The sequence below is a fragment of the Mauremys mutica genome, chromosome 14, assembly GCF_020497125.1.
Source record: "Mauremys mutica isolate MM-2020 ecotype Southern chromosome 14, ASM2049712v1, whole genome shotgun sequence".
NCBI lineage: Eukaryota > Metazoa > Chordata > Testudines > Geoemydidae > Mauremys > Mauremys mutica.
In genome coordinates this window covers 42,785,516-42,809,246 of record NC_059085.1, presented here as the reverse complement: position 1 = coordinate 42,809,246, position 23,731 = coordinate 42,785,516, and the positions used below count along the sequence as shown (strand labels likewise).

The window sequence follows — 23,731 nt, the reverse complement described above, 5'->3', positions numbered from 1 at the left end:
TGGGGGGCTGCTCTGGGGTGGCCATGTGGCCCTGTCTCATGGAGCCTCAGCCTCCCTGCAACCCAGCAGACATTTTGCTCGGAAGCAGCAGAGCTCACCCTGCCTGAGCCATGGAGCCACGGGCTGGGGAGTGACCCAGACAGGCCGGTCGGCGAATCTCCCCCACTGCTCAGCACCCCCGGCAGACGCAGGCAGCTGGAGGGAACTGGAGCCTGAACACCAGGCACCTGATTCTGCAGCGCAGCCAACCCAGGCACAGTTCAGAGGAACCACTTGTAACCCGGGACTGGTGCTTGCTGGCTCTGCCGGGCAGGCCTGGACTCTGCAGGGCACAGAGGCAGCAGGAGGAGAGGTTTGTAGATCCCCATTTTCATCCAGCCACGAGCAACCCAGCACATCTGCATGGCTGATGGGACAGCGCCTGCCTTTGTGCTTCACACAACTACAGCTCTGCCTATACCCGTGTTCTGCAAACCTCCGTCGCCAGAACCACTGTGACACAACACCCCCACTTGGGCCGTGGGGCTCGGGGCTTGCCTCAGAGAGCTCAGTCTAGCCCAGCCAGAGCCAGGGGAGAGGAAGGGGTCATTCCCTTCATCGTACAGCCCATCTTCCAACTACCCACTGGCCTCCGGGATGTTACTGCAGCCAAAGGGCTGCTTTCAGCCATGTCCTCGCTGCGCTCTAGCCTGATGACCTTCGGTGACCTCCCTAGGACCCAGACAGGGATTTCATCCCCCTTCCGTTCTGGCAGGATGCGCACCCGTTCCGGGGCCAGCTGCACCCCTCACTCTGCTCCCTCAGCTACTCCTGGGGCTCCCTTGAAACTCACCACACTCAGTTGGCACAGGAACGGGAACGGAAACAGAGCGATTCCTGAGCAGAGTCCATCCCGGCCACCTACCTGCATGCTCCCCCCTCCCGTTATCTCCCTGGACTTTCTCTGCGCTAACATAATGCTCAGTCGCTCTCCCCGAATACCAGTCACAGGTAGCATTCCCCCAGCACCCCCTCTCTTCCTTCGTGTCTGAGCCAGGCTATCAGCAGACACAGGAACAATCGCTCGACAATGGCCAGCGGTGGCGCAGCCGATGGCAGCCGCTGTTCTCTCCAGAAGCCAAGTGCGAAGAGTTATTCAACGTCAGAGCACACAAAAGAGCCGGCTTATCAGGCGTGTGCAGAGAGGGCTGCGTGGAGCGGCACTGAACTCCGAGCGGAGGCCCCTGGCCTCCCTTGGAGCAGGGCTGCAGAGAGGATGCACGGGCCGGGCAGGGAGCACAGCTCCGCTCCGGCCCGCACTGAGCCCCAAGTGGAATCCGGAACGCTGCGTTGGTGCCTGGAGCAGACAGGACACTGAGTGCACAATCCCTTGGACCGCTCAGGAGCGCATCCCTCACACACCTTGGGTGGCAGAGCGCTTCCACCCCAAGCGCGTTCAGTGCCCGGGCAGACGAGGGGCTGGTAGCAGTGGGGAGATGGAGCGCAGCTTTGCCAGTGCCCCCCGGCGCAGCCTCCCACCTCCCAGCACAAATCCGCCCCCCACTGGCCAGCTCTGCCAACGCCCCTCAATCCTGACCTGCAGCACCCCCTGTGGGCACTGTTGAAACAACGCCTCCCCGCCTCGTGAATCTCGGTAACACGCACCGGGCCTGCCGGGAGTTTGCTACATTAACCGAATCTCTCCTTACGGGGCCTTCCCCACACATCCCCGTTGTGTGTGTGCTGTGATGCGGAAATCTGCAGCGAAGTGCGGCTTGCCTTCCTGCTTCCTGTACACCTGGGGGTGAGCAGGGCCCGGGGGGGGCACATCACAGGTACCAGCCGGGGGGCACCACTGACCTGCGTTAACAGGCCACCGGCTCCCCTCCAGTACCAGCCTTGACCTTTCCTGGGATGGCTGAGTGGGCAGGTGGGTGCGGGCGGGAAGGAGAGAGAATGGGGTTTCCTGCCACCTTATGAGAGAGATTCCCATCAGGGCAGCCTGGCCAGCCACACTTCCTCAGAGCAGAGCGAGTCTCTATCAAGGAGCCCAGCAGCTGAGATCAAAGCCTTTTAGTGACTGTTTTTTCCCCGTAGCCAGGTGAGCGTGAGAGGAGGAAGCAGCAAACAGGTTTTTATCGAGCTGTCAGCAGCGCAGCTCCCCCGGTGCCTGGCTCCTGTTTTTAATTTGAGAGTGGAGTGTAAGATCTCAGTGGGGTCTGCTCTGCACAGGCTGCGGCATCCAAAATGAGCCCAGTGTTTGCACAGAGGTGCGGGGGCTCCGGTACAGCTGTCAGCAGCTCTGACGGATGATGAGGAGAGAAGGCCGGTGCAACCTGCTGTGAAGCAGGGAGGGAGAAGCAGCAGCTCAGCACAGGGACTTGGAGACTGGAAGCTCTTGCTGGAAACCGAGAGGCTGGACTCGGTGCGTTACCAAAGGGAGCTAAGGGATGGGCTCAGGGATGTCCTCTGCAAACGAGAGGACGGATCAGCTGGGATGTCGCCAGGCAAAACATTAAGGAACCATCTCCAGCCAAATTTCAAAAGCCTATTTTACAGGTGCCCAACCTGCAGGCCATGCACATGGCCCCGGCCCCAACCCACGCAGATGTTGGCTTTTGGAAACCTGGCCCCTGCTACGACTATTCCCATGGGAGGTACAGTCCTGGTGTTACATTCACATCTCCCAGGTGCCGCTCGGCTAGAATGGGGAGTGATCGCTCCCCGACGCCCTGCGTGCCACCTCCGCAGGCTGGTTCCCGGGTGCTGTGTATTACCCCGGGGGGGGGTTAGCCTCCGCATGCTTCAGACAAGCTAAACCGCCCCGACTCTCTATATTGGGCTTTGCTTTTAAAACAAACTCTGCAAAGAAAACAAATCAAGGCTCAGATCTGTCTCCAGCCCCCAACCAGCTCCCTTCCTCTCCTGGCAGTGGTGGGAGCCCCCGCCCCGCCCCGCCCCCACCAGCAAGCAGTGTGTTTTCCCCCCAGCTAGCGGGGGGGGGGACCCTGCCGCCCCTCCAGTGCAGGGGGGGGCTCTGGATCATTTCCTCTCACCTGGCAAGCATGGCCAGGCGCTGTTCCTGACACGCTGGCAAATGGCAATAGTGCCCCATGCATCTGCCAGGCAGAACACCCCCAGACACGGCCCCTCGCACAGCCTGGGCTTGTTACAAGCCACGAGCCCTTTGGAGTCCACTTCCCATGCAGAAGGGAAGCCTGGGGTCAGCACAAAGCACATGGGCCTGCACGAACCCTGCATCATGTCTGCACTTAACCAGCCCAGGGCAGCCGTGAGGAGAGAGCATTTCCTGGGCACGGAGCGGGGACGAGAGAGAGAGAGAGAGCTGCACATGGGTTATTAAGAGCAGTTTGTATTTATTTGTGCTTCTCTAATTACTGCTTCTTCACATCTGCAGGCAGACAGGAGGCGGCGTGTGGCGAAGCATGCCAACGGACACAGATCAATTTACAGCAGGTTATTAGACGCTCCCACAAAGAGATTAGACTCCCCTAAATGACGGACTCTTTAACTGCTCCATAAAAACAAAACAAAGCACAACAGAAATCCCACCACGGGGGGAAAGTCGGAGGGAAGCGTGGCAAGCAAGGCAGAATTAACAGGCATCACTGCGGATGGCTGAAGAGAGGAGTTTAATTTAAAGAGTAATTTCATCTGGGATGAGCTGCATATGGCCTGAGGCTGAGAGCTAGAGAATAGCGAGAATGAGCCGGCAGAGACACAAAGACAGGGACGGGGGAGTTCAGGGGTTCCTGCACAGACCTTCCCCTCCATGCCAAGACAGTGTGAAGTCCCTCTAGCCATGTGCCACTCTTACCTGGGAACGACACAGGGTTCAGTAGATTCTCTGCGGAGGACCTAGCTGCTGACTATCTGTGTGGCCTGCATGGTACAGGGACTACACCTGTTGGGTATGAAGGCCATTTCCATGTCACTTAGGCTCTGGTTTAGAAGAGACAAATAATTCTGTGCATCCCTTGCGCTTACCCGGCGCTTACCCTGTAAATTCCCTGAAACTCCTGGAGAATTGCTGGCTGAGGCAGTGCGAAGCAGCCCGGAGCCAGGTGCCGTGGTAAACAGCCATTCAGCCCACATTTACTGGGAAGGGCCTGTTGTCACAAACTGACTCCTACAGCCTGGGCACAGGTGGGCAGGTCCTCGTCTGTCCTGTGCCGAGTGCCATCAGCTCCCGTTGGTTTGCAGATTATGGTGGAGGGCACAGCTGACTGCAGTCTGGAGCAGGAAGCTAGGTGGAAACCCCTTCAAAACCAGGCTCTGCCTGGACAATGACTGCAGGGCTCTTGGCAATGAGGCTGGCTCCATTTCACTCCAGCCCACATGGCTGCTCCCTGGGGTACAGAATGGATCCCGTCAGCCTGAGCCTGCAGGGGGGCTGCTGGACTGAAAGATGGGACACGCATGGCAGCACTCTGCTTCTCCCCTCAGCCCAGCCCCCAACACAGCCTGCTCCCCTTGGCCATCTCCCATCCATCTAAACAGGGCTTTGGAGCTGTGCTCCGGCTCCGCTCCAGCTCCAGGCAAAAACCTGCAGCTCCACTGCTCCGGAGCTGCTCCGCGCTCCGGCTCCGGGCTTTGCTCCAAAGCCCTGCATCTAAACACTAACTCAGTGAACTAGGGACCTGCCCAGCAAGTCCTCAGGAGTCTGAAGTCCTCCATTATCAGCCCTGGCGTGCGTGTAGGACACTCCTCTTACCTGCAAATATTTCAGACCTCCCTGGTATTCACACACACAATTTATTCCTGGGCCTGGCTCCTCAGTATCTCTCGGGGGTGGCTCTGAGATTCTTGAGAGAGGCTCCTACAGAAGGAACATAACCTTGCTCTTCTCCAGGCTCTGCTCAGCCAATGAGGAGACCACGTGGAATGAAACCAGATTTTATTGACTGACAATCCCAGCATGACGAGCACAGAAATCACTGACAGCACCTGATTAGTATCATTTTCATGCAAACCCATTGCACTAGGATGCATTAAAGCTCCTCAAAGAGACTCCATTCAGGCAACAGGCATTGCGGGGGAGCCATCTCGGTTGGCTCCTGCTCTCAGCCTGATGCCTCACTAGGTTGGGTAGAAGTGCTTGAGAAGTTGCTTCTTGTCGATTTTCCCCATCTGATTGCGTGGGATCTCCTCCACCAGGAGCAGCTCTGTGGGGATGGTGTAGTACGCCATGGATTCCCTGGAACACAGACACATACTTTTTCAATAAATCCTCACTATCACGGAGGTACCTCCCTTCCAGAGCCACCAGATGGTATGCTCCACTCTCTTTGGGGACAGCACAGTAAAAGGAAGATGAATCTTCAAGTGCTCCCTCAAGTCACGGGATGGTGGCACATATGAGAGTTCAGGGATTGAAAAACCTGTGATAAGAACATCCAATAAAGCAGAAAGGGAAGAGGTCTCTGAATCTATGCCTACACCTAATGCACACACACACAGAGCGAGGCCTGCCTTTCCGGGAATGGGAAGGGTTAACTCAGCTCTGGCAGATGACTCAAGTTCTACAGCCAGCAATAGAACGCAGCTGAGAAACCCCAATCCCGGCCTTAACTGACTGCACCACTGGGGGATACACATGATCCTCTTAGTCCTGCAGGACCAAGCAGCTCTGTCCACAACTAGCTACCCAGCGAAGCACACCAGAGACACCCTGTAACGGGGCCATTACGGGGGGACATGGCAGGGCTCTGGCAAGGCTCACAGAGGAAACAAAGGGTCCTGGCAACACAGCAAGATCGTGGCGTGGAAGGTTCAGCTGATCTGAGTGTGATGGACGCGTCTGTGAAATCCCGCTCAGAGGAGAGTCATTTCAGGAAGACCATGGGACAGGCAGCCTCCCGTTAACGTGTGACATCTGCCCTCCCTGGACCCATGACTCGCCACTTCCTAAGGATTCACCAACAGAGCTGCCTCATCGCTGCCGATTACCATAAGGGATCTGGGGTGAGCAGACCAATTCATTCCACTGTGGGGCTGGCTATGACGTCACAATCACAGGAGCGTGACGTCACTGGTGTGTCAGCTCCAGGAAGCTCCTGCCTAACTCAGACACACACAAGCCCAGGGAAGCGCTGTAGAGACCCTCAGGGAAGGAGTTCCACACCTGGGGCTTGACGAAAGACGTGGGTTTGCAGGGGGGATTTGACGCATGGGCAGTAAGAGCCTCTTCCTAGCACAGGGAATTGGAAATCAGGTCCCTCCCAGTCGTGTCTGTGCAGACCCAAGGGGCTGGGGAAGCAGTGAGGATAACAGTGCCCAAAGCACCGGGAGAGGGGCAGCGTGTTGGAGTGAGATGCCTCCGCAGCAGCTGGCCTTTCACGAGTTTGCTGGGAGCGTCAGCCATGGATTCACTTTCAGCTGGGGACACGGGGACGTCCCCTCTACGATGCAGAGTGAGACTCACGTCACTTGCGACACAAACCAGATGTTGGCTGGGGACAGATGAGACAATCACAGTCCTACTGGGCTCCCCAGTCCCTTCACACCCCCACTGCCTGTGCACACCGGTTGGTTAAAAAACGCACCACAAACCTCTGAGCGTGCCCCCAGAGAGGGGAGGATGAACTGCCTTCAGTGAGCAGAATGGATAGCTCCGAATGGATACTAATCAATCCTTACGATTAGCAGTGGCAGGGAAAGCAAATGATAAATGCAGAGTAATATCATTAAGGAAGCAAAACCATGCAAAATTACACAATTCTGAGTGGGCCTCCTCGTTACTAGTCGCTTTGCCTAGAACGTAACAGATGAGCTCGCAGGCCAGCCAGCTCTGCCCAGGCTCACCTGTGTGCCTCTCACACACAGACGTGTACGCTCTTACACACACGCAGGCCCAGGTTCCTTCTCTCTTTCACAGGAGGGAGTCTCAGCACAGAACTAGCTCAGGAACCAAGTCTCTTTGGCCTTTGAAGAGCAGGGGGCTTGTCTCCCGCCTTCTGCTGCCTGCGTGTCACCAACCTGGGGCCATACCCAGCTCCGACAGGCAGCTCCCTGGCACTGATTCTAATGCAACATGTCAAGTCCACTGAGTTCTTCAACCGTCATCCCTCCTCCCCCCTCCAAACCCAACGATCAACACATCCTACCATATGGCCGGCTCTAACTCAGGACGGCGCCTGTCACCAGGAAACGAGATTGGAGGCGAAAGCTGCAAAATGAATCACTCTGAAGAGGGACATGTGTCGCCTGCCAGTGAGTGCGAGAAAGGGGCAAAACAAACGTAAGTGACATATCAAAGAAAGGGAGAGACAGCGCGAGGGAGCCATGCGGACTGAGGGGAAAAGCCAGCATGGGCGTGGTGCCTGGGAGACAGCGCGTGGGCCGGGGCAGGGACACTTCCTGGGGCTCTCGCTGCCCCTTCTAAGGCACAGCAGGCACTGGCTGGATTTCTCCTCTCTTCACATTTCAATGGCTTAATTTGAAGGGCTCCTATCTTTGCTGTGCACGGGCAAAGAACCACAGTGTCAGCTGGCGAGGGTCTAAGCACCGTGAACAGAGGAGATGGGAGAGCTCTCTCCCTGCGGACTGCCTTGATTGAAGGGCAGATTGTGACTAGACAAAGGCGAACGAAGCCCAGGCAAGGTCACAGAGCAGCACGGAGCTCCCTGCCAGTGCTTTGGGAAGACGCACTAGCTGGAGACAGTAAGAGAGGGCTGGTTGGAGCATCTGGGCACACCTGCATGTGCTGGTCCAGACAGTGCCGCAGGAAACATCTGTGTCTGCAGGCCTCACGCTAAAAGAGTAATTATAACAGCAACGCATCCTGGCATTCTGGGGACTGTGCCGCATTGGGGTCCAGCTTAAAGTCAAGGACTTAATTCAACACAGACCAGGATGGTCTTTCTGAGCTGCTGTCTAGACAGTATGTGGGATGGTGGCTGTGTGGGGAAGGGCTGTAATAGGTGAGGATAAAGGGAACCACTGGAGACAATGCCAGTGAGACAAGCACAGTGGCTATCAAACAAACACTCTGTGGTGCCTTCATCCCCAACGTCCCACCCTGCCGCACTCCGTCTCAGTGCCTCATACATTCCTCTTTTGCTAGCAGAGCTAGTGGAGATTTGCAAACACATTAGAACTGCTTCCCCCTCTCCCGGAGGTGAGTCCCAGCCGTAATTCCAAGAGCCCATCAATTTAAAGGCACGGAGCAAACTGCCAGGTACCTTCAGAGAGAGAGGGATTCCCAGACCAGTGACCAGGGGAAAAGGAGTAATATGAAGCAGTGCCAGAGGAGGCAGGATGCTGGGGCTCAGACTTGGCTCTGATGGACCAGCCAGTGTGGGTTTGGTTCCTTTGTTTGATTTTTTTTCTCCCACAAAGTAATTGTTTAATCAGAGCAGCAGCTGGCCAACTAGAATCTTCCTTGCATTTGCTAAATTGTAGTCTTCCAACTGCGATTTTGCAAATCCAGGGGAATCTTTAATTGGCCAGCTGTGCAGCCCTTGATGAAACAAGTGTTCCTACTGTTTGTGAAATAGCGCCAGCCTCCCCAGAACGATCCGCAGCCCTAGGGAGAGGAGTCTCCAGGAAAACAAATGGCTCCACTACTATATACTTTGCTAGTGGAATAATAAAATAAATAATAATAAACAGAAGTGATCCTGCTTCTCCAGCTCTCAGCTGCTGTGGAGGCTCCCAGAGGCCTCGGGGGTTGAGTGCAGAAATGCTGTGCCACTGCCTGCCTCTGAGCTACCGGCACCGTTCCCTCGCCTGCATGTGTAAATGGTGTTGGAGGGGCTCCCTTGGCTGTGCTGGGCCTTACACCCCCCCGCTGGGATGGACGGGCTTCCCAAGGCTGACAAACAAATGGACAGGAAGGAGGATTGGAGGAGACAGCAGCATTATAGGTCGAGACCTGAGCAAAGGTCCCTGCTTTGGTGGAAATAACTGGGGAGGAAACACGATGCTTCTCCCGCAGTGTCTCTGCTTTAGCTCCTGTTCTCTGCCACGCCGTGTGGTCCATGAGTGACTGTGCTCTGGGGCCTCTTCCCCCTCTCCCCTGCACAGCCCCTTCTGGCTACAGAGGGTGCAACTTCCACTAGTGTGGCAGAGAACCAGCTCATTACTGCACCATTCGTCAAGCGCACTCCTGGGGAGCACGGCCCATTCCCTTCCATTACCTCCTCCGGGTCTCAGGACCTGCTGAGCTTTCCGTGGCAGACAGCCCGGCTCTAACCTAACACATGACTTTGGTTTTGTTTGGGTCCAGTTAGTTCATTCCTTCTGGTGACCAACACCCCAAACTACCAGACCGCCTGACACTCTGAATGTGCTTTCGCTGCTCCCAGCTGTTCACACCAGACGCCCCTTTGAGACCACAGCTGTCTGTGAGTGGCCTCCAAATGAAACCATGTCTTACTACTGAACTCTTCCATCACAGGACCCACGCTGCCTCTCTGCCACTCTGCACCTACGTCAATAATTACACACAACCAGACTGTTACAAGCCCTTCCAACTGGCAGTCACACCGAGGAGCAGAGAGGGTCAGTGCAGGCCAGGGAGGGTGGAATCTTTTGGGATTTCAGCTGCTGAACTCTAAACAGTCTCTGCTGAGCACAGACTCAGGGAAATGTCGGGCTGGAAGGGACCAGGAGGACACCTACTCCATCCCCCCACGTGGAGCCAGGACCAAGTAAACCTAGGCCACCAGTGACAGCCACTTTTCTAACCTATTCTGAAAAACCTCCAAGGACGGGGAGTCCGCAGCCTCCCTTTGTAACCGATTCTAGGGGTACGTCTATACTCCCCGCTGCATCCGGGGGTGGTAACTGATCCACGAATTGACGCCCGTACTCCACCTCGGCAGGAGGAGTAAGCAGCGTCGACGGGGGAGCCGCGGCAGTCGACTCGCCGCCATGAGGACGGCCAGGTAAGTCAAAGTAAGATACTTCGACTTCGCGTAGCTGAAGTTGCGTATCTTAGATCGACACCCCCCCCCCCCCCCCAGTGTAGACCAGCCCTAGTACTTAACTTCCCTTACGGTTCGAAAGTTTTTCCTAATATCTAACCTAAATTTCCCTTGCTGCAAATAAAGCCCATTACTTCTTGTCCAACCATCAGTGGACATGGAGAACAATTGATCACTGTCCTCTTTATAACGACCTTTCATATATCTGAAGACTGGTATCAGGTTCCCCCCTCAGCCATCTCTTCTCTAGACTAAACTTTCCTAATTCTTCCAACCTTTCCTCATAGATTGTATTTTCTAAACCTCCTATTTTTGTTGCTTTCCTCTGGACACTCTCCAGTTAGTTCATGTCTTTTCTAAAGTGTGGGGCCCAAAACAGGACACAGTACCCCAGCCGGGGCCTCACCAGTGCCAAGAAGAGCAAGATAATTACCTTGTGTGTCTCAGATGTAACACTCCTGTTAATATGCCCCAGAATGACATTTGCCTTTTACACAGTAGCATCACACTGTTCACTCATATTCGATTTGTGATCCACAAGAACCCCCAGATCCCTTTTTGCAGTACTGTTGCCTAGTCAGTTATTTCCCATTTTGTAGTTGTGCATATTTTTCCTTCTCAAGTGCAGTACTTTGTACTTGCTTTTACTGAATTGTATTTGTTGATTTCAGACCAATTCTCCAATTTATCAAGATCATTTTGAGTTCTAATCCTGCCCCCCAAAGTGCCTGCCCCCCAGTTTGGGGTCATCTGCACATTTTAGAAGCATACTCTCCACTCTATCATCATCATCATTAATGAAAATGTCCTCTCAGTTTGACAGCATGTGTGAACTGAGTTTTTTCAGAGGTTTATAACTTGGCCAAATTTGAGTGGATTTTCATGGGAACAGCAAAAGGCACATTCCTGACTCAGTGGCCAACTCTGGCTACATTTCAGAGCCCTGCTCCAAAGCACATGGGCACTAGAGTTTCTCAAAGAAAAGGTTGCCAGGATTTTTTTTTTAAATGGTAAATCAATGTATCTTCTCTCCCCCATAACTTGTTCTTGGAAATAGATGAACCATATTGGCTGAAACTTTCCAAAATAATTCAGCATACAAGTCCCATGGAAACTGCAGCCCAAAGAGCTGATGTTTGGCATAGTTATAAGCAAATGAAAAAGGGGATTATAATGGGACGTATCAGACAACCTTAAGAGCAGGTGGGGCTCTCAACCCCAACAATAGTAGACTGCAGCATTTGCTGTACACTGTCTCATGACTGGCACTCACCTTGCCCAGTCCCTCAGGTCCTTGAGAGACAGCATCTCACCCTCCTGCACTTTCACCACAGCACTGACCCGCTGGCCCCAAGTCATGTCTGGAGGTCCTATCACAGCCACATCTGGAGAAAGAGCAAAACTCAGCCTGAAGAAACTCAGACCCATTTCCAAGAGACCAGGAGAAGAGCGTAAAAGAGCTAACTCCGTGTAAGCTGGTGAGACAATGGCCAGGTGGGCAGGGCAGCCACGTACAGGGAAGGAGAGGATCGACTGGGGGAGGAATTACTAGGAGTACCAGGGTAGAGCTGACAGAAGAATATCAGGAACTCTTCCAATGGCAGGATCTAACGGAGAGCGGAAAAGCTCCCCAAGTAGCCTGGATAAAGAGAGAACTGTCCTGCCCTGCACTTATTCCATCCCCTATTGGGCAACCCTGCCCTGGCGGCGCACTGATTCCCTCCTCTAATGAAGGGTCAGCAAGGAGGTCAGGAAGATTTAATAAAATTTCTTATTTCCAACATCTGACGTGAGCTGCTGCAGAATCTGCATCTGGCTGTGAGTTTCCTGGCTTCAGCCACAGAGGCCCTGCAGCGCTGGGCTCTGAATTCAGTCTGCTTGTCACTCACACCCAACCCTGCTAATGGAAAGGCTGTGAAATGGCCTCCAGGCAAGAACCCTCAGGCAGTCTCACATTGGCTTCTTCTGGGCTACCGCTGAAACCCAAGCAAGGCTCCCCAATGGCACCTCCTTCATATGCCTTCTATCCTCATTACTGCACAGCATGGAGACAAAGCCAAACCAACCCGGCAGCTAACCCGGCCGCAACGGAGCTCTGTGAGTAACAAGAGCTCATGCGGCACTGGTACGGGGTGGCCATGGGTGCACATGCTCAGAGACCTGGGCTTCAATATAATTCTGGCCCAATTCCGCACCTTCGCCAGTCTCCGATCAGCTGCAGGCCTGGGGGGCACTGCAAGCTGGGACAGAGCTGCCTGGGGGAAGCTTGCTCAGCGCCTGCCTGCCCTGGGACCGTCTCCAGGTACAGCTCTTCACCTAGAGCAATAACACTTTAATTTGCTCGCCCCCCTCCAAAGCCGAGAGCAGCGAACACCAGGTGCTGCACCTTACCTGCAATACTGGGGTGTGCTAGCAGATGGTGCTCGACTTCTAGGGCACTAATTTTATAGCCTCCGCTTTTGATGATGTCCACAGAGGTGCGGCCCTTGATCCAGTACGTGCCCTCCTTGTACACCACTGTGTCTCCTGCAAACAGAGCAAACGCTGCTTAGCAGCCATTTCCGCTTCATGGTCCTGCCTGTTTTCCCAGGCCCGCCACTCCCCCACGGCTCAGTTCAGAGAGCACCCCTCCATGCTGCCAGGCCTGGATCCAGTGGGTCCTACCGCTGCTGCTCAGCATGTGCCACCGCGCTCAGGGCGCCACAATCAAAGCACTGGTCAAAACTCCTCGCTGGGAAGAGCCCTCGGGCTGGTGTTTGCAGGACATCTGCTGTTGGCCCGCGAGCATTAGAAGAGACTCTCTGCTGAGCATCTTAAGGCTCCAGGCAGCCCCGCTGGGATGACACAAGCTGTCCCCAGGGCTTGGCCGGGAGAGCTCAGACATAGGGGCTCCTGTTTTCGCAGGGATACCAATAGACCGAGAGCAGGTTAGCTAGCCTTGCTTCGCCTCCCTCCCGGAAAGGACTGTCCTGCCCACCAGAAGGAAAAGTAAAGAGCGGTAAAGAGTGCCTTCCTAAAGAAAACCGCTTGCCTCTGAAAGCAGTGCAAATAAGAGGCTGCATTCTCTGCTGTGGGCTGGTTCCTTTCCCAACGTGCTCGGACACAATGCACGCACTAGATCAACTCCCAACTCACCCCCTCCTGGTTTTATTGACAATTAACAATGATTCAGCATGAGGTTCATCTCAGACCTTTTCCCTGGGCTTGGCTGTTCCTAGGTCTCTGCACCAGGACTGCTCAGCCCACACCCTAGATCAGAGGTGGGCAAACTACGGCCCGCGGGACCGTCCTGCCTGGCCCCTGAGCTCCCAGCCGGGGAAGCTACCCTGGCCCCCCTCCCGCTGTCCCCCTCCCCCGCAGCCTCAGCTCGCTGTGCCACCAGTGCTCTGGCCTGCCGCTCCTGCCGGGCGGCATGGCTGGCTCCGGCTGGGTGGCAGGGCTGCAAGCTCCTGCTGCTCTGAGCAGCATGGTAAGGGGGCAGGGAGCGGTGGGGTTAGATAAGGGGCAGGGGGTTCCAGGAGGCAGTCAGGGGACAGGGAGCAGTTGGATGGGTCGAAGGTTTGGGGGGGTGGTCAGGGGACGGGGTTGGAGGTTGGGGGGGGTCAGGGGACAGGGAATGGGGGGGGTGTTGGATAGGCGTGGGAGTCCCGGGGGGCTTTCAGGGGGTGAGGGTGCGGCTAGGGGTCAGGGCGGTCAGGGGACAGGGGGTCTGGATAGGGGTTGGGGGGTCTGGGGAGGGGGCAGTGAAGGGACAAGGAGCAGGGGGGCTGGATGGGTCAGGAGTTCTGAGGGGGGCAGGCAGGGGGCGGATGAGGGCGGGGGCCAGGCTGTTTGGGGAGGCACAGCCTTCCCTACCCGGCCCTCCAGACAGTTCCGCAACCCTGATGTGGCCTTCGGGCCAAAAAGTTTGCCCACCCCTGGGCTAGATCTTTCCTCACTCTCTAGACAGCCACCTTCACCTCTTGCACATCTGGTTAGGGTAACGAGTTACCTGCCTCAGGGAGTCAGCAGAACCCACCTAATCCTCTCCCAGCGGGACCCGCACCTGCTACGAGCTGTGGTTGGTGTGTGTGGGGAGGTGCTGCCTGCTACATCCACTGCAACAGACACTGCTGGAGGCTTTAGAGAGGAGTTAGATTTCTAAACCTGGGGTTAAGCCCACCCACACCTGGCTGGGGAAGAATGAAAAGAGGGGGCTGGTGCTATTACATTAAAAGGACGAGATTTTTACCAAACGGCGACTCGAATTAGAACGGTCCTTTCTGGAGGGCTCACAGACAGAGCCTGATGTGGCAGGTGTGATCAAATAATGAGCCACTTGCACTGCAGTCTGGGCAGACTGAGAGAGGTCATCCCAGCACAGCCGGGCTAACTGCTTAACAAGCTGTGCTGCACTTTGGTAGCTACTTAAGACGATTAGTCACATTCTGCTAATAGAGGCTTTGCCACCCTTTGGGCTGGGCAGGGGGGTCTCAGGACTACTGATTTCAATTGCAGACTCTTGATGGGAGCACAAGAGAGCTCTTAGCTTTAACCTATCCGCCAATCTCCATTCTCTCCTTAATGACACACTGTTGCATTGTGTCCACACACTGAGCTTGACTCCCCGCTGTGGTGTCACTGCCGGACCTGATTGCACCGCTGGCGGGAAAGCTCACACAGGAAGGAGACAGCTCAGGAAACAGGAGCCTCAGACAAAGGCCTGAGTGGTTGGAATCAGCACTGCTGTGGTTCAAGGGCCCTCCCTCGCTAGCCCCCTGGTGCTAACCTGCTTCCCCTGCTGGTTTGTAACAGGGTGCCACAGTGCTCAGAACAACATCCTAGCTGTGGGATGGCTGCAGAATGGACCGGCCACCAAAAGGCTTCAGGAGCAGAGAGACTGTAGCCACTATCGTGTGGCTCAGGAAACTCAGCCAGCCACGTTGCAAAGCCTGCAGCAAAAAGTGATCCAAAGGGACTGCTCTGATTCTCCTGGGTGCTCAGCTCTGGGTATCCTGGTGCACGGCCCCAGGCTGGGCACAGACCCACCAGTGCCATGATGCGCAATGGCGAGCTCTGGGCTTGCAAACAGTTTCTTCCAGAGATGAACAGCTTTAGTTCTCCATGAGTAGGACCTTGCCAAATTCACGGTCATAGGATTTTAAAAATTATACATGTAATGATTTCAGCTATTTATCTCTGTCTTGACCCAAAAAGGAGTTGGGGTGTGTGTGTGGTACTGTTACCCTTACTTCTGCACTGCTGCTGGCAATGGTGCTGCCTTCAGAGCTGGGCAGCTGGAGAGTGGCTGCTGCTAGCCGGGAGCCCAGCTCTGAAGGCAGAGCCATCACCAGCAGCAGCAGCAGCACAGAAGTAAGGATGGCATGGTATGGTATTGCCACTCTTACTTCTGCGCTGCTGCCTGCAGAGCTGGGCCCTCAGTCAGCAGCTGCCGCTCTCCGGCCGCCCAGCTCTGAAGGCAGCAGCGCAGAAGGATGGCATGGGATGGTATTGCCACTCTTACTTCTGCGCTGCTGCTGGTGGGGCGCTGCCTTCAGAGTTGGGTGCCTGCCCAACAGCCACCGCTCTCCAGCCGCCCAGATCTGAAGGCAGAGCAGAAGTAAGTGTGGCAATACTGTGACCCCCCTGCAAGTCCCCTTTTGGGTCAGGACCCCTGTTTAAGAAACGCTGGTCTCCCCACGTGAAATCTATAGGGAACTAGTATAGGGTAAAAGCACACAAAAGGCCTGATTTCATGGGGGCAGAACAGATTTCATGGTCCGTGACTTGTTTTTCATGGCTGTGAATTTGGTAGGGCCCTAAGCAGGAGGATTCTCTCTCCAGTGCCCACTATGGAGCCCTTAGGATCACCCTCCCTCTCCAATCTGCCATACTTCTGGACTGGCCTCTCTGTGAAGTCAGGCACCTTGCACCCGAGTCTGCTGGAGTGGTTGCTGTTGGGTGTCACAGGACCACTCTTCCTCCTGGAAACTGAGCGGCTAGACCCAGGCTTTGAATCTGGGTCAATTCCAACAACATTTCCACCCAATCAGGCATCCACATGCCGTATCTGCATGTGTCACTTCCCTCAGTTTAGCCAGGAACCAATATATTATCTCCAGATTTTCCTGTCTCGAGTTTAGTTTCTCACGTGCAATAATCAAAGTGTGCCCATGTACATCAAGAACTGTTTGGAATATTTTCAAGAGATGGGAATTTTTTTCAGTGGGGACTCTCCTGATCTTTGACTCCTGGAGGTTGAAAGGAATTCACGCCCCATGTGATAAATGACCATGTGTTTTCCAGACCTCAGGGCAGTCTGGGGGACTGACAGACGTGTAGAATGGAACATTAATTGAAATGTGACTTGAGGAGTGAGGAGCGGGTGTGGCGAACCATGTGCTTGCAGCCAGCGACCAGGGGCGTATTCATGAAGAGAAGACAGGAAGAGAGGGAATTTTGACCTAGTTCAACAGCAAACAGTGGTGTCCATGTCACCCGAAACTATTGACACAAAGTGGGGCTGCCATTTTTCCGCACACGGTGCCGGTTCTGTGACACAGACAGCTGTCCAATAGGAACGGGTTAAGTCCACCCAATGAATTCAGCTGGAGATGACACACATATCTGAACCCAGGTCTTCATGTCAGTAGTGAAAGTGCCTTGTGACTGATGAGATCACCCATCCCCCCGTAGCTTTAGCTCCAGCTTTATCTGAATTAACTGGTCTGCGCTCCCTTGAAGGAGGCGCTCTGTAGGAGGGGTGTTGGTCTAGCACTGCAGGACAGAGCTCTTAGGGGTGTGCTTGGCGTTGTTGCAGGAACTCTGACACCCTAAAAAAGTATAACCCACCATCACCAATTAGCAGGCAGATGGCACCTTTTGCAGTGCAGCATTCTAGTGTGTGGGGGTTCGGCCTCTCCTGCCAGGGGAGCGCCTCTGGAATGACAGAAAGCACTGGGGGTTCAGAACGGGGGCTGCTACACAAAATGTCTTTGCCATTAGCTGTGCACTGGGGAAGGCTGAGTTCACAGCTATGGGCTGGGCTTAAGTTGACCCAGGGCAAGGGACAGTGTTCGTACCCAGCTTTGAGAAAATACAACACGCAGCACGAAAGCCTGGAGTGGACCCAGTTCCCCGACGGCTACTATCTGGGACAAGGAACCAATGCTGATGGTATGGTGAAAGGTCTACTAGAAAATCTGATAGAAAGTTTCTCTGCTTCTCTAGCAGATTGGAAATGGTGCCCTGATCACTCCTGTAAAGGTCGTGAGATAGGAAATAATACAATTGCAGATTTCTCTGCTGGGTGAAGATCTAGCTCTCTGTTCTAAAGCACCTCTGCTATCCCCTGGATGTGGCACGATCTCAAGGTGCACGGGTCCCCAGGGAAGGCTTCTCAGCTCTCCAGCCTTCCTCATGACCATCTCCTTAAGAACTACATGTAGCAATGTCACTGGGAAAGACCATTGGTTTTCCTCCTTGAGGCTGGCCCAGCAGGAGGGAGTAGTGTGCCTTCTCAGTATCAAAAATGTGATCTTTGGGTAGCACGCTCTGATAATTAGTGGGTTTCCCTGCTCACCCTCCTCCTGGAACTTCACCATCTTCTGCTTGTGATGTCAAGACCAACCCTCCTGTCGTATGTGGCCAGACATTAGTTACTCCCCTTGTCTTGAGCCAGGAGCGGTGTGTGCACGTGGGTAGATTCTGTTCTCTCCCCCTCGTGCAGGTAGCCCTTGCAAGCTGGGTCACCTAACTACTGAGGCAGCTTTGATCTCTCAAATGCCCCCAGTCACTCTTTTCAGCAAGGTAAGTACTTGCTCTTGCTCTGGTTGGCCAGTAGCCGGATCCCAGCTGGATTCCATGTTGCCCCTTTTGGAAGGTTCTCAAAAAGCTTCTGCTTCCTACTATTCACACCCGGGGCTGCTACTTCCTAGAGAGTCACTAAGCAGTAAGAAAAAGGAGGTAACAGTAACCTCAGATTGAACAAAACCAGGGGTGGGGGGGCTCAGTGGGAGAAGGGAGTGGGAGCCCCCACTCTCCACTTCTCTGCCACATGATGGCTCCTGTCCCACCGGTATCACCAACACCCCTCTGATGCAAACATTCTTCGGCCTCAGACAGCAGCGCCGCTGAGGCAGCTTTGTATTATTGTTATTACTGCTGTTAACCCCAGGGACGTGCTCTGTAATTTCTCCCTGTCTCTGCGTTTCTCTCCCTTCCCATTTCTTCTCTCTAAATCCTGAGCTGCCGAGACTTGATATCCCTTCCACCGTTGACAGGCCAGGCCATGCTGTGCGTGTCACTCCTCCAGAGCTCCGGGGAATGGTGGTGCACAGAGGACAGGCACATTACCCTCTGCCCTGTGCCATCTGCTACCAGCCTATCAAGTAAGCCAGCATATCCAGCACAACAGAGCACTCGATGGCTCCCAAGCCAAGAGGGGTCTCCTACTCCAGTGAGACTAGTTAAGAGGATGCTGCTGTTTGTTTAATGACTGTCCCCTTCCCAGAGGCAGACTGGAAAGAAAATAATGGCTTCCCCTCAGACCCTGAAGCCATATCTGGCGCCAGCAGCACTGGAAGCTTGTTGAGGCACGCACGGGCCTCCGTGCGTCTCTGAATGCTGGACACTACACCGTAGCCTGCGAGTCCATTCATTCAGTGCCTGCAAAACAAGTGTCATTAACATTCTTTTCTGAGCGTGTCTACACTTACTAGATTTCACACCTAACGCTGTTCATCACACTGAGCACTCATTCTATTGGATCACTTGTTCCTGGTAAACACAGAGACACTTCTACAGGGGACAGCAATGTGTCACGAACAAACATTTTGTGCTTATAAAACAAACATTTTGGCTGATGAAATGAAACACATGGACATTTCGTGTTTCCTGGAAGATGTTTCTGGGACAGTAGGAATGCATAGGAAAAACTGTCCTGATAAAACTGGGATGGAGGGTGTCTTCGCCACTGGCAGACCCCTCTGCCAGAGCCAGAACTGTGTTACAAGTTGGTAGAAAAATAATGGAATATTAGGTCAACTTTATCTCCCATTACAGAATGTTAGCAATATTGTTGACCAATATATGCTGGGCTAATATACATCACATTATCAATATGTATTATTCACATCATGTGTATTAATATGCATTAAGCACATAATATCACTCTGTCATTATACACCTCTACCCCATTATAACACCACCTGATGGGGGAAAGCCGACTGCTGCAGAGGAGCATGTGGATCGGACACAGACTTCTCTTAGGGGAGAGTCTGATGATAGAGAATCTCCAGGTTATAGTCAGGAGCAGAGGATGGAAGAGGATAATGTAAGGGCCGGATCAGATGACAAACAGTCACATAAAAAAGAAGCTGGCACATCAGAAAAGGGCAGACAAATAAACAGGGACAAGTTTTTAAAGTGCTTGTACACAAATACCAGAAGTCTAAATAATAAGATGGGTGAACTAGAGTGCCTTGTGATAAAGGAGGATATTGATATAATAGGCATCACAGAAACCTGGTGGACTGAGAGCAATCAATGGGACACAATCATTCTGGGGTACAAAATATATCAGAAGGACAGAACAGGTCGGGCAGGGGGAGGAGTGGCACTATATGTGAAAGAAAGTGTAGATTCAAATGAAGTAAAAATCTTAAGCGAATCCACATGTTCCATAGAATCTCTATGGATAGAAATTTCATGCTCTAGTAAAAATATAGCATTAGGGATCTATTATTGACCACCTGACCAGGACAGTAATAGTGATGATGAAATGCTAAGGGAAATTAGAGAGGCTATCAAAATTAAGAACCCAATAATAGTGGGGGATTTCAATTATCCCCATATTGACTGGGAACATTTCACTTCAGGACGAAATGCAGAGATAAAATTTCTCGACACTTTAAATGACTGCTTCATGGAGCAGCTGGTACGGGAACCCACAAGGGGAGAGGCAACTCTAGATTTAATCCTGAGTGGAGCACAGGAGCTGGTCCAAGAGGTAACTATAGCAGGACCGCTTGGAAATAGTGACCATAATACAATAGCATTCAACATCCCTGTGGTGGGAAGAACACCTCAACAGCCCAACACTGTGGCATTTAATTTCAAAAGGGGGAACTATACAAAAATGAGGGGGTTAGTTAGACAAAAGTTAAAAGGTACAGTGACTAAAGTGAAATCCCTGCAAGTTGCATGGGCCCTTTTTAAAGACACCATAATAGAGCCCCGACTTCAATGTATACCCCAAATTAAGAAAAACAGTAAAAGAACTAAAAAAGAGCCACTGTGGCTTAACAACCATGTAAAAGAAGCAGTGAGAGATAAAAAGACTGCCTTTAAAAAGTGGAAGTCAAATCCTAGTGAGGCAAATAGAAAGGAGCACAAACACTGCCGACTTAAGTGCAAGAGTGTAATAAGAAAAGCCAAAGAGGAGTTTGAAGAACGGCTAGCCAAAAACTCCAAAGGTAGTAACAAAATGTTTTTTAAGTACATCAGAAGCAGGAAGCCTGCTAAACAACCAGTGGGGCCCCTTGATTATCGAAATACAAAAGGAGTGCTTAAAGACGATAAAGTCATTGCGGAGAAACTAAATGGATTCTTTGCTTCAGTCTTCATGGCTGAGGATGTTAGGGAGATTCCCAAACTTGAGCTGGCTTTTGTAGGTGACAAATCCGAGGAACTGTCACAGATTGAAGTGTTACTAGAGGAGGTTTTGGAATTAATTGATAAACTCAACATTAACAAATCACCGGGACCAGATGGCATTCACCCAAGAGTTCTGAAAGAACTCAAATGTGAAGTTGCGGAACTATTAACTAAGGTTTGTAACCTGTCTTTTAAATCGGCTTCAGTACCCAATGACTGGAAGTTAGCTAATGTAACACCAATATTTAAAAAGGGCTCTAGGGGTGATCCCAGCAATTACAGACCGGTAAGTCTAACGTCGGTAGCGGGCAAATTAGTCGAAACAATAGTTAAGAATAAAATTGTCAGACACATAGAAAAACAAACTGTTGAGCAATAGTCAACATGGTTTCTGTAAAGGGAAATCGTGTCTTACTAATCTATTAGAGTTCTTTGAAGAGGTCAACAAACATGTGGACAAGGGGGATCCGGTGGACATAGTGTACTTAGATTTCCAGAAAGCCTTTGACAAGGTCCCTCACCAAAGGCTCTTACGTAAATTAAGCTGTCATGGGATAAAAGGGAAGGTCCTTTCATGGACTGAGAACTGGTTAAAAGACAGGGAACAAAGGGTAGGAATTAATGGTAAATTCTCAGAATGGAGAGGGGTAACTAGTGGTGTTCCTTAAGGGTCAGTCCTAGGACCAATCCTATTCAATTTATTCATAAATGATCTGGAGAAAGGGGTAAACAGTGAGATGGCAAAGTTTGCAGATGATACTAAACTACTCAAGATAGTTAAGACCAAAGCAGATTGTGAAGAACTTCAAAAAGATCTCACAAAACTAAGTGATTGGGCAACAAAATGGCAAATGAAATTTAATGTGGATAAATGTAAAGTAATGCACATTGGAAAAAATAACCCCAACTATACATACAATATGATGGGGGCTAATTTAGCTACGAGTCAGGAAAAAGATCTTGGAGTCATCGTGGATAGTTCTCTGAAGATGTCCACGCAGTGTGCAGAGGTGGTCAAAAAAGCAAACAGGATGTTAGGAATCCTTAAAAAGGGGATACAGAATAAGACTGAGAGTATATTATTGCCCTTATATAAATCCATGGTACGCCCACATCTCGAATACTGTGTGCAGATGTGGTCTCCTCACCTCAAAAAAGATATTCTAGCACTAGAAAAGGTTCAGAAAAGGGCAACTAAAATGATTAGGGGTTTGGAGAGGGTCCCATACGAGGAAAGATTAAAGAGGCTAGGACTCTTCAGCTTGGAAAAGAGAAGACTAAGGGGGGATATGATAGAGCTATATAAAATCAGGAGTGATGTTGAGAAAGTGGATAAGGAAAAGTTATTTACTTATTCCCATAATACAAGAACTAGGGGTCACCAAATGAAATTAATGGGCAGCAGGTTTAAAACAAATAAAAGGAAGTTCTTCTTCATGCAGCGCACAGTCAACTTGTGGAACTCCTTGCCTGAGGAGGTGGTTGTGAAGGCTGGGACTATAACAATGTTTAAAAGGGAACTGGATAAATTCATGGTGGCTAAATCCATAAATGGCTATTAGCCAGGATGGGTAGGAATGGTGTCCCTAGCCTCTGTTTGTCAGAGGATGGAGATGGATGGCAGGAGAGAGATCACTTGATCATTGCCTGTTAGGTTCACTCCCTCTGGGGCACCTGGCATTGGCCACTGTCAGTAGACAGATACTGGGCTAGATGGACCTTTGGTCTGACCCGGTACGGCTGTTCTTATGTTCTTATGAATTTGGATATAACGCGGCAAAGCAGCGCTCCGGGGGAACAGGGCTGCGCGCTCTGGCGGATCAAATCAAATTTGATATAATGCGGTTTCACCTATAACGCGGTAAGATTTTTTGGCTCCCGAGGACAGCGTTTTATCGAGGTGGAGATGTATTGTGCATATATGTATTTCTAGCAGTTACATGAACTAAATTGGCCTATGTCCTTCTATAATCCCATTCACTTATGCTAAGTATCCCATAACACTTTGCAAAGCTGAAGTCAGCTTTGGCATTAGACAATAAGAAATTCGTCAAAGGCAAAATACATGAATGTTCTGCCCCGGTACAAGTGGAGAAGGTATCTTTACATACCAGTCCCTGGAATTCTAGTATCCAAAACAAAGGCAAGGAGAACTACAAGTTAAGGAACTGGTACAAACAGATGGGCTGGATTTTAGTGATGTGTAAAGAGTTCTGTAACTTGTAAAGTCATCCTACAAATACTGCTAGCTGAAACGTGTAACTCCTGTGTAAGGTGAATTTAACAACACTGCATGGGACGGCTTCCCAGAAACCGGTATTGTATTGAGCCTTTCTTCCTGGATTACACGATTATTGACTTTCAGCAAAAAACCTGACTGACAGTAGTTACTTGGTCTTTTGAATATATTTCATACCGAACCAAAGCGTGGTCAAGCAATTAACTACACAATTTACCAACAATCCTGACAGTTCCACCCCCTGATGCCCTGGGGGTTACACCAAAGATGGATTTGACCCACAGTGCACAATTAAAAAGAGGAATTAAATTAGAGGTCTAGCGGTTGAGAAATGTTTGCTCAGTGACATCGTTCATCAGCCCTGCAGAATGGTGCTAAGCGGCGCCTGCCAACAAAGCAAGTCCTGTATCAGGACGGCTTTGTGATAGAGACACTCTACACAGGGGACTAGAGTGAGAGAACTAATCTCATTTCACTCTTGACCTTGGGCACATTTGAGCCCAGGTGTCTGGAAATAAAAGGCACATGCGGGCGGGAGGAGGCAGGAGCCCTCAGAAACATATGTTGCAATCTTTGATGTAATGACAGTGTCAGCGTAAGTCCCCAGTGGGGACGTGAACTGGTGGTGCTGAGAGCGCAGAGCTGACACACCAGTGAGCACTGAGTCACCACACCGGCTTGTCAATTACAACCTGGACTTTCCTGGCTTTTGTCAGTTTCTTTCACAACCTTAATGTTATTTACAAATATTTTCTTTTGCATTAATGGTCCCTCTAAGATAAATGCCAGCCTTATTCCAACACGCGCTGTCACATGCATTCCCATCAGCTCTGAGAAGGGACGTTCCTGGCCAGCTCCAGATGCATTCTCCATGAGGTTTACCAATCAAAGACATGTTCTCTATCTGCCAGCACCGTAAACAATGTTC

At 51.8% G+C, this 23,731-nt stretch overlaps 1 protein-coding gene across 4 annotated transcripts in view; it reads right to left on the bottom strand.

The window, feature by feature from the left end:
* Positions 1–4,880: 4,880 nt before the first annotated feature.
* The window catches only part of ACSF3 (acyl-CoA synthetase family member 3), a 105,056-nt gene continuing 86,205 nt past the window's right edge, over positions 4,881–23,731 (bottom strand). For 3 of the 4 annotated variants that reach the window (XM_044986937.1, XM_044986936.1, XM_044986938.1), the window contains 3 exons: positions 12,321–12,455; positions 11,203–11,314; positions 4,881–5,197 (listed from right to left, as the gene is read on the bottom strand). In XM_044986937.1, coding sequence (XP_044842872.1) covers positions 5,080–5,197; positions 11,203–11,314; positions 12,321–12,455 — 365 coding nt within the window. In that variant the 3' untranslated portion in view covers positions 4,881–5,079. Of the gene's footprint in view, positions 5,198–11,202; positions 11,315–12,320; positions 12,456–23,731 lie in introns of those variants that run through there. The other variant, XR_006573398.1, reaches the window with a different exon arrangement.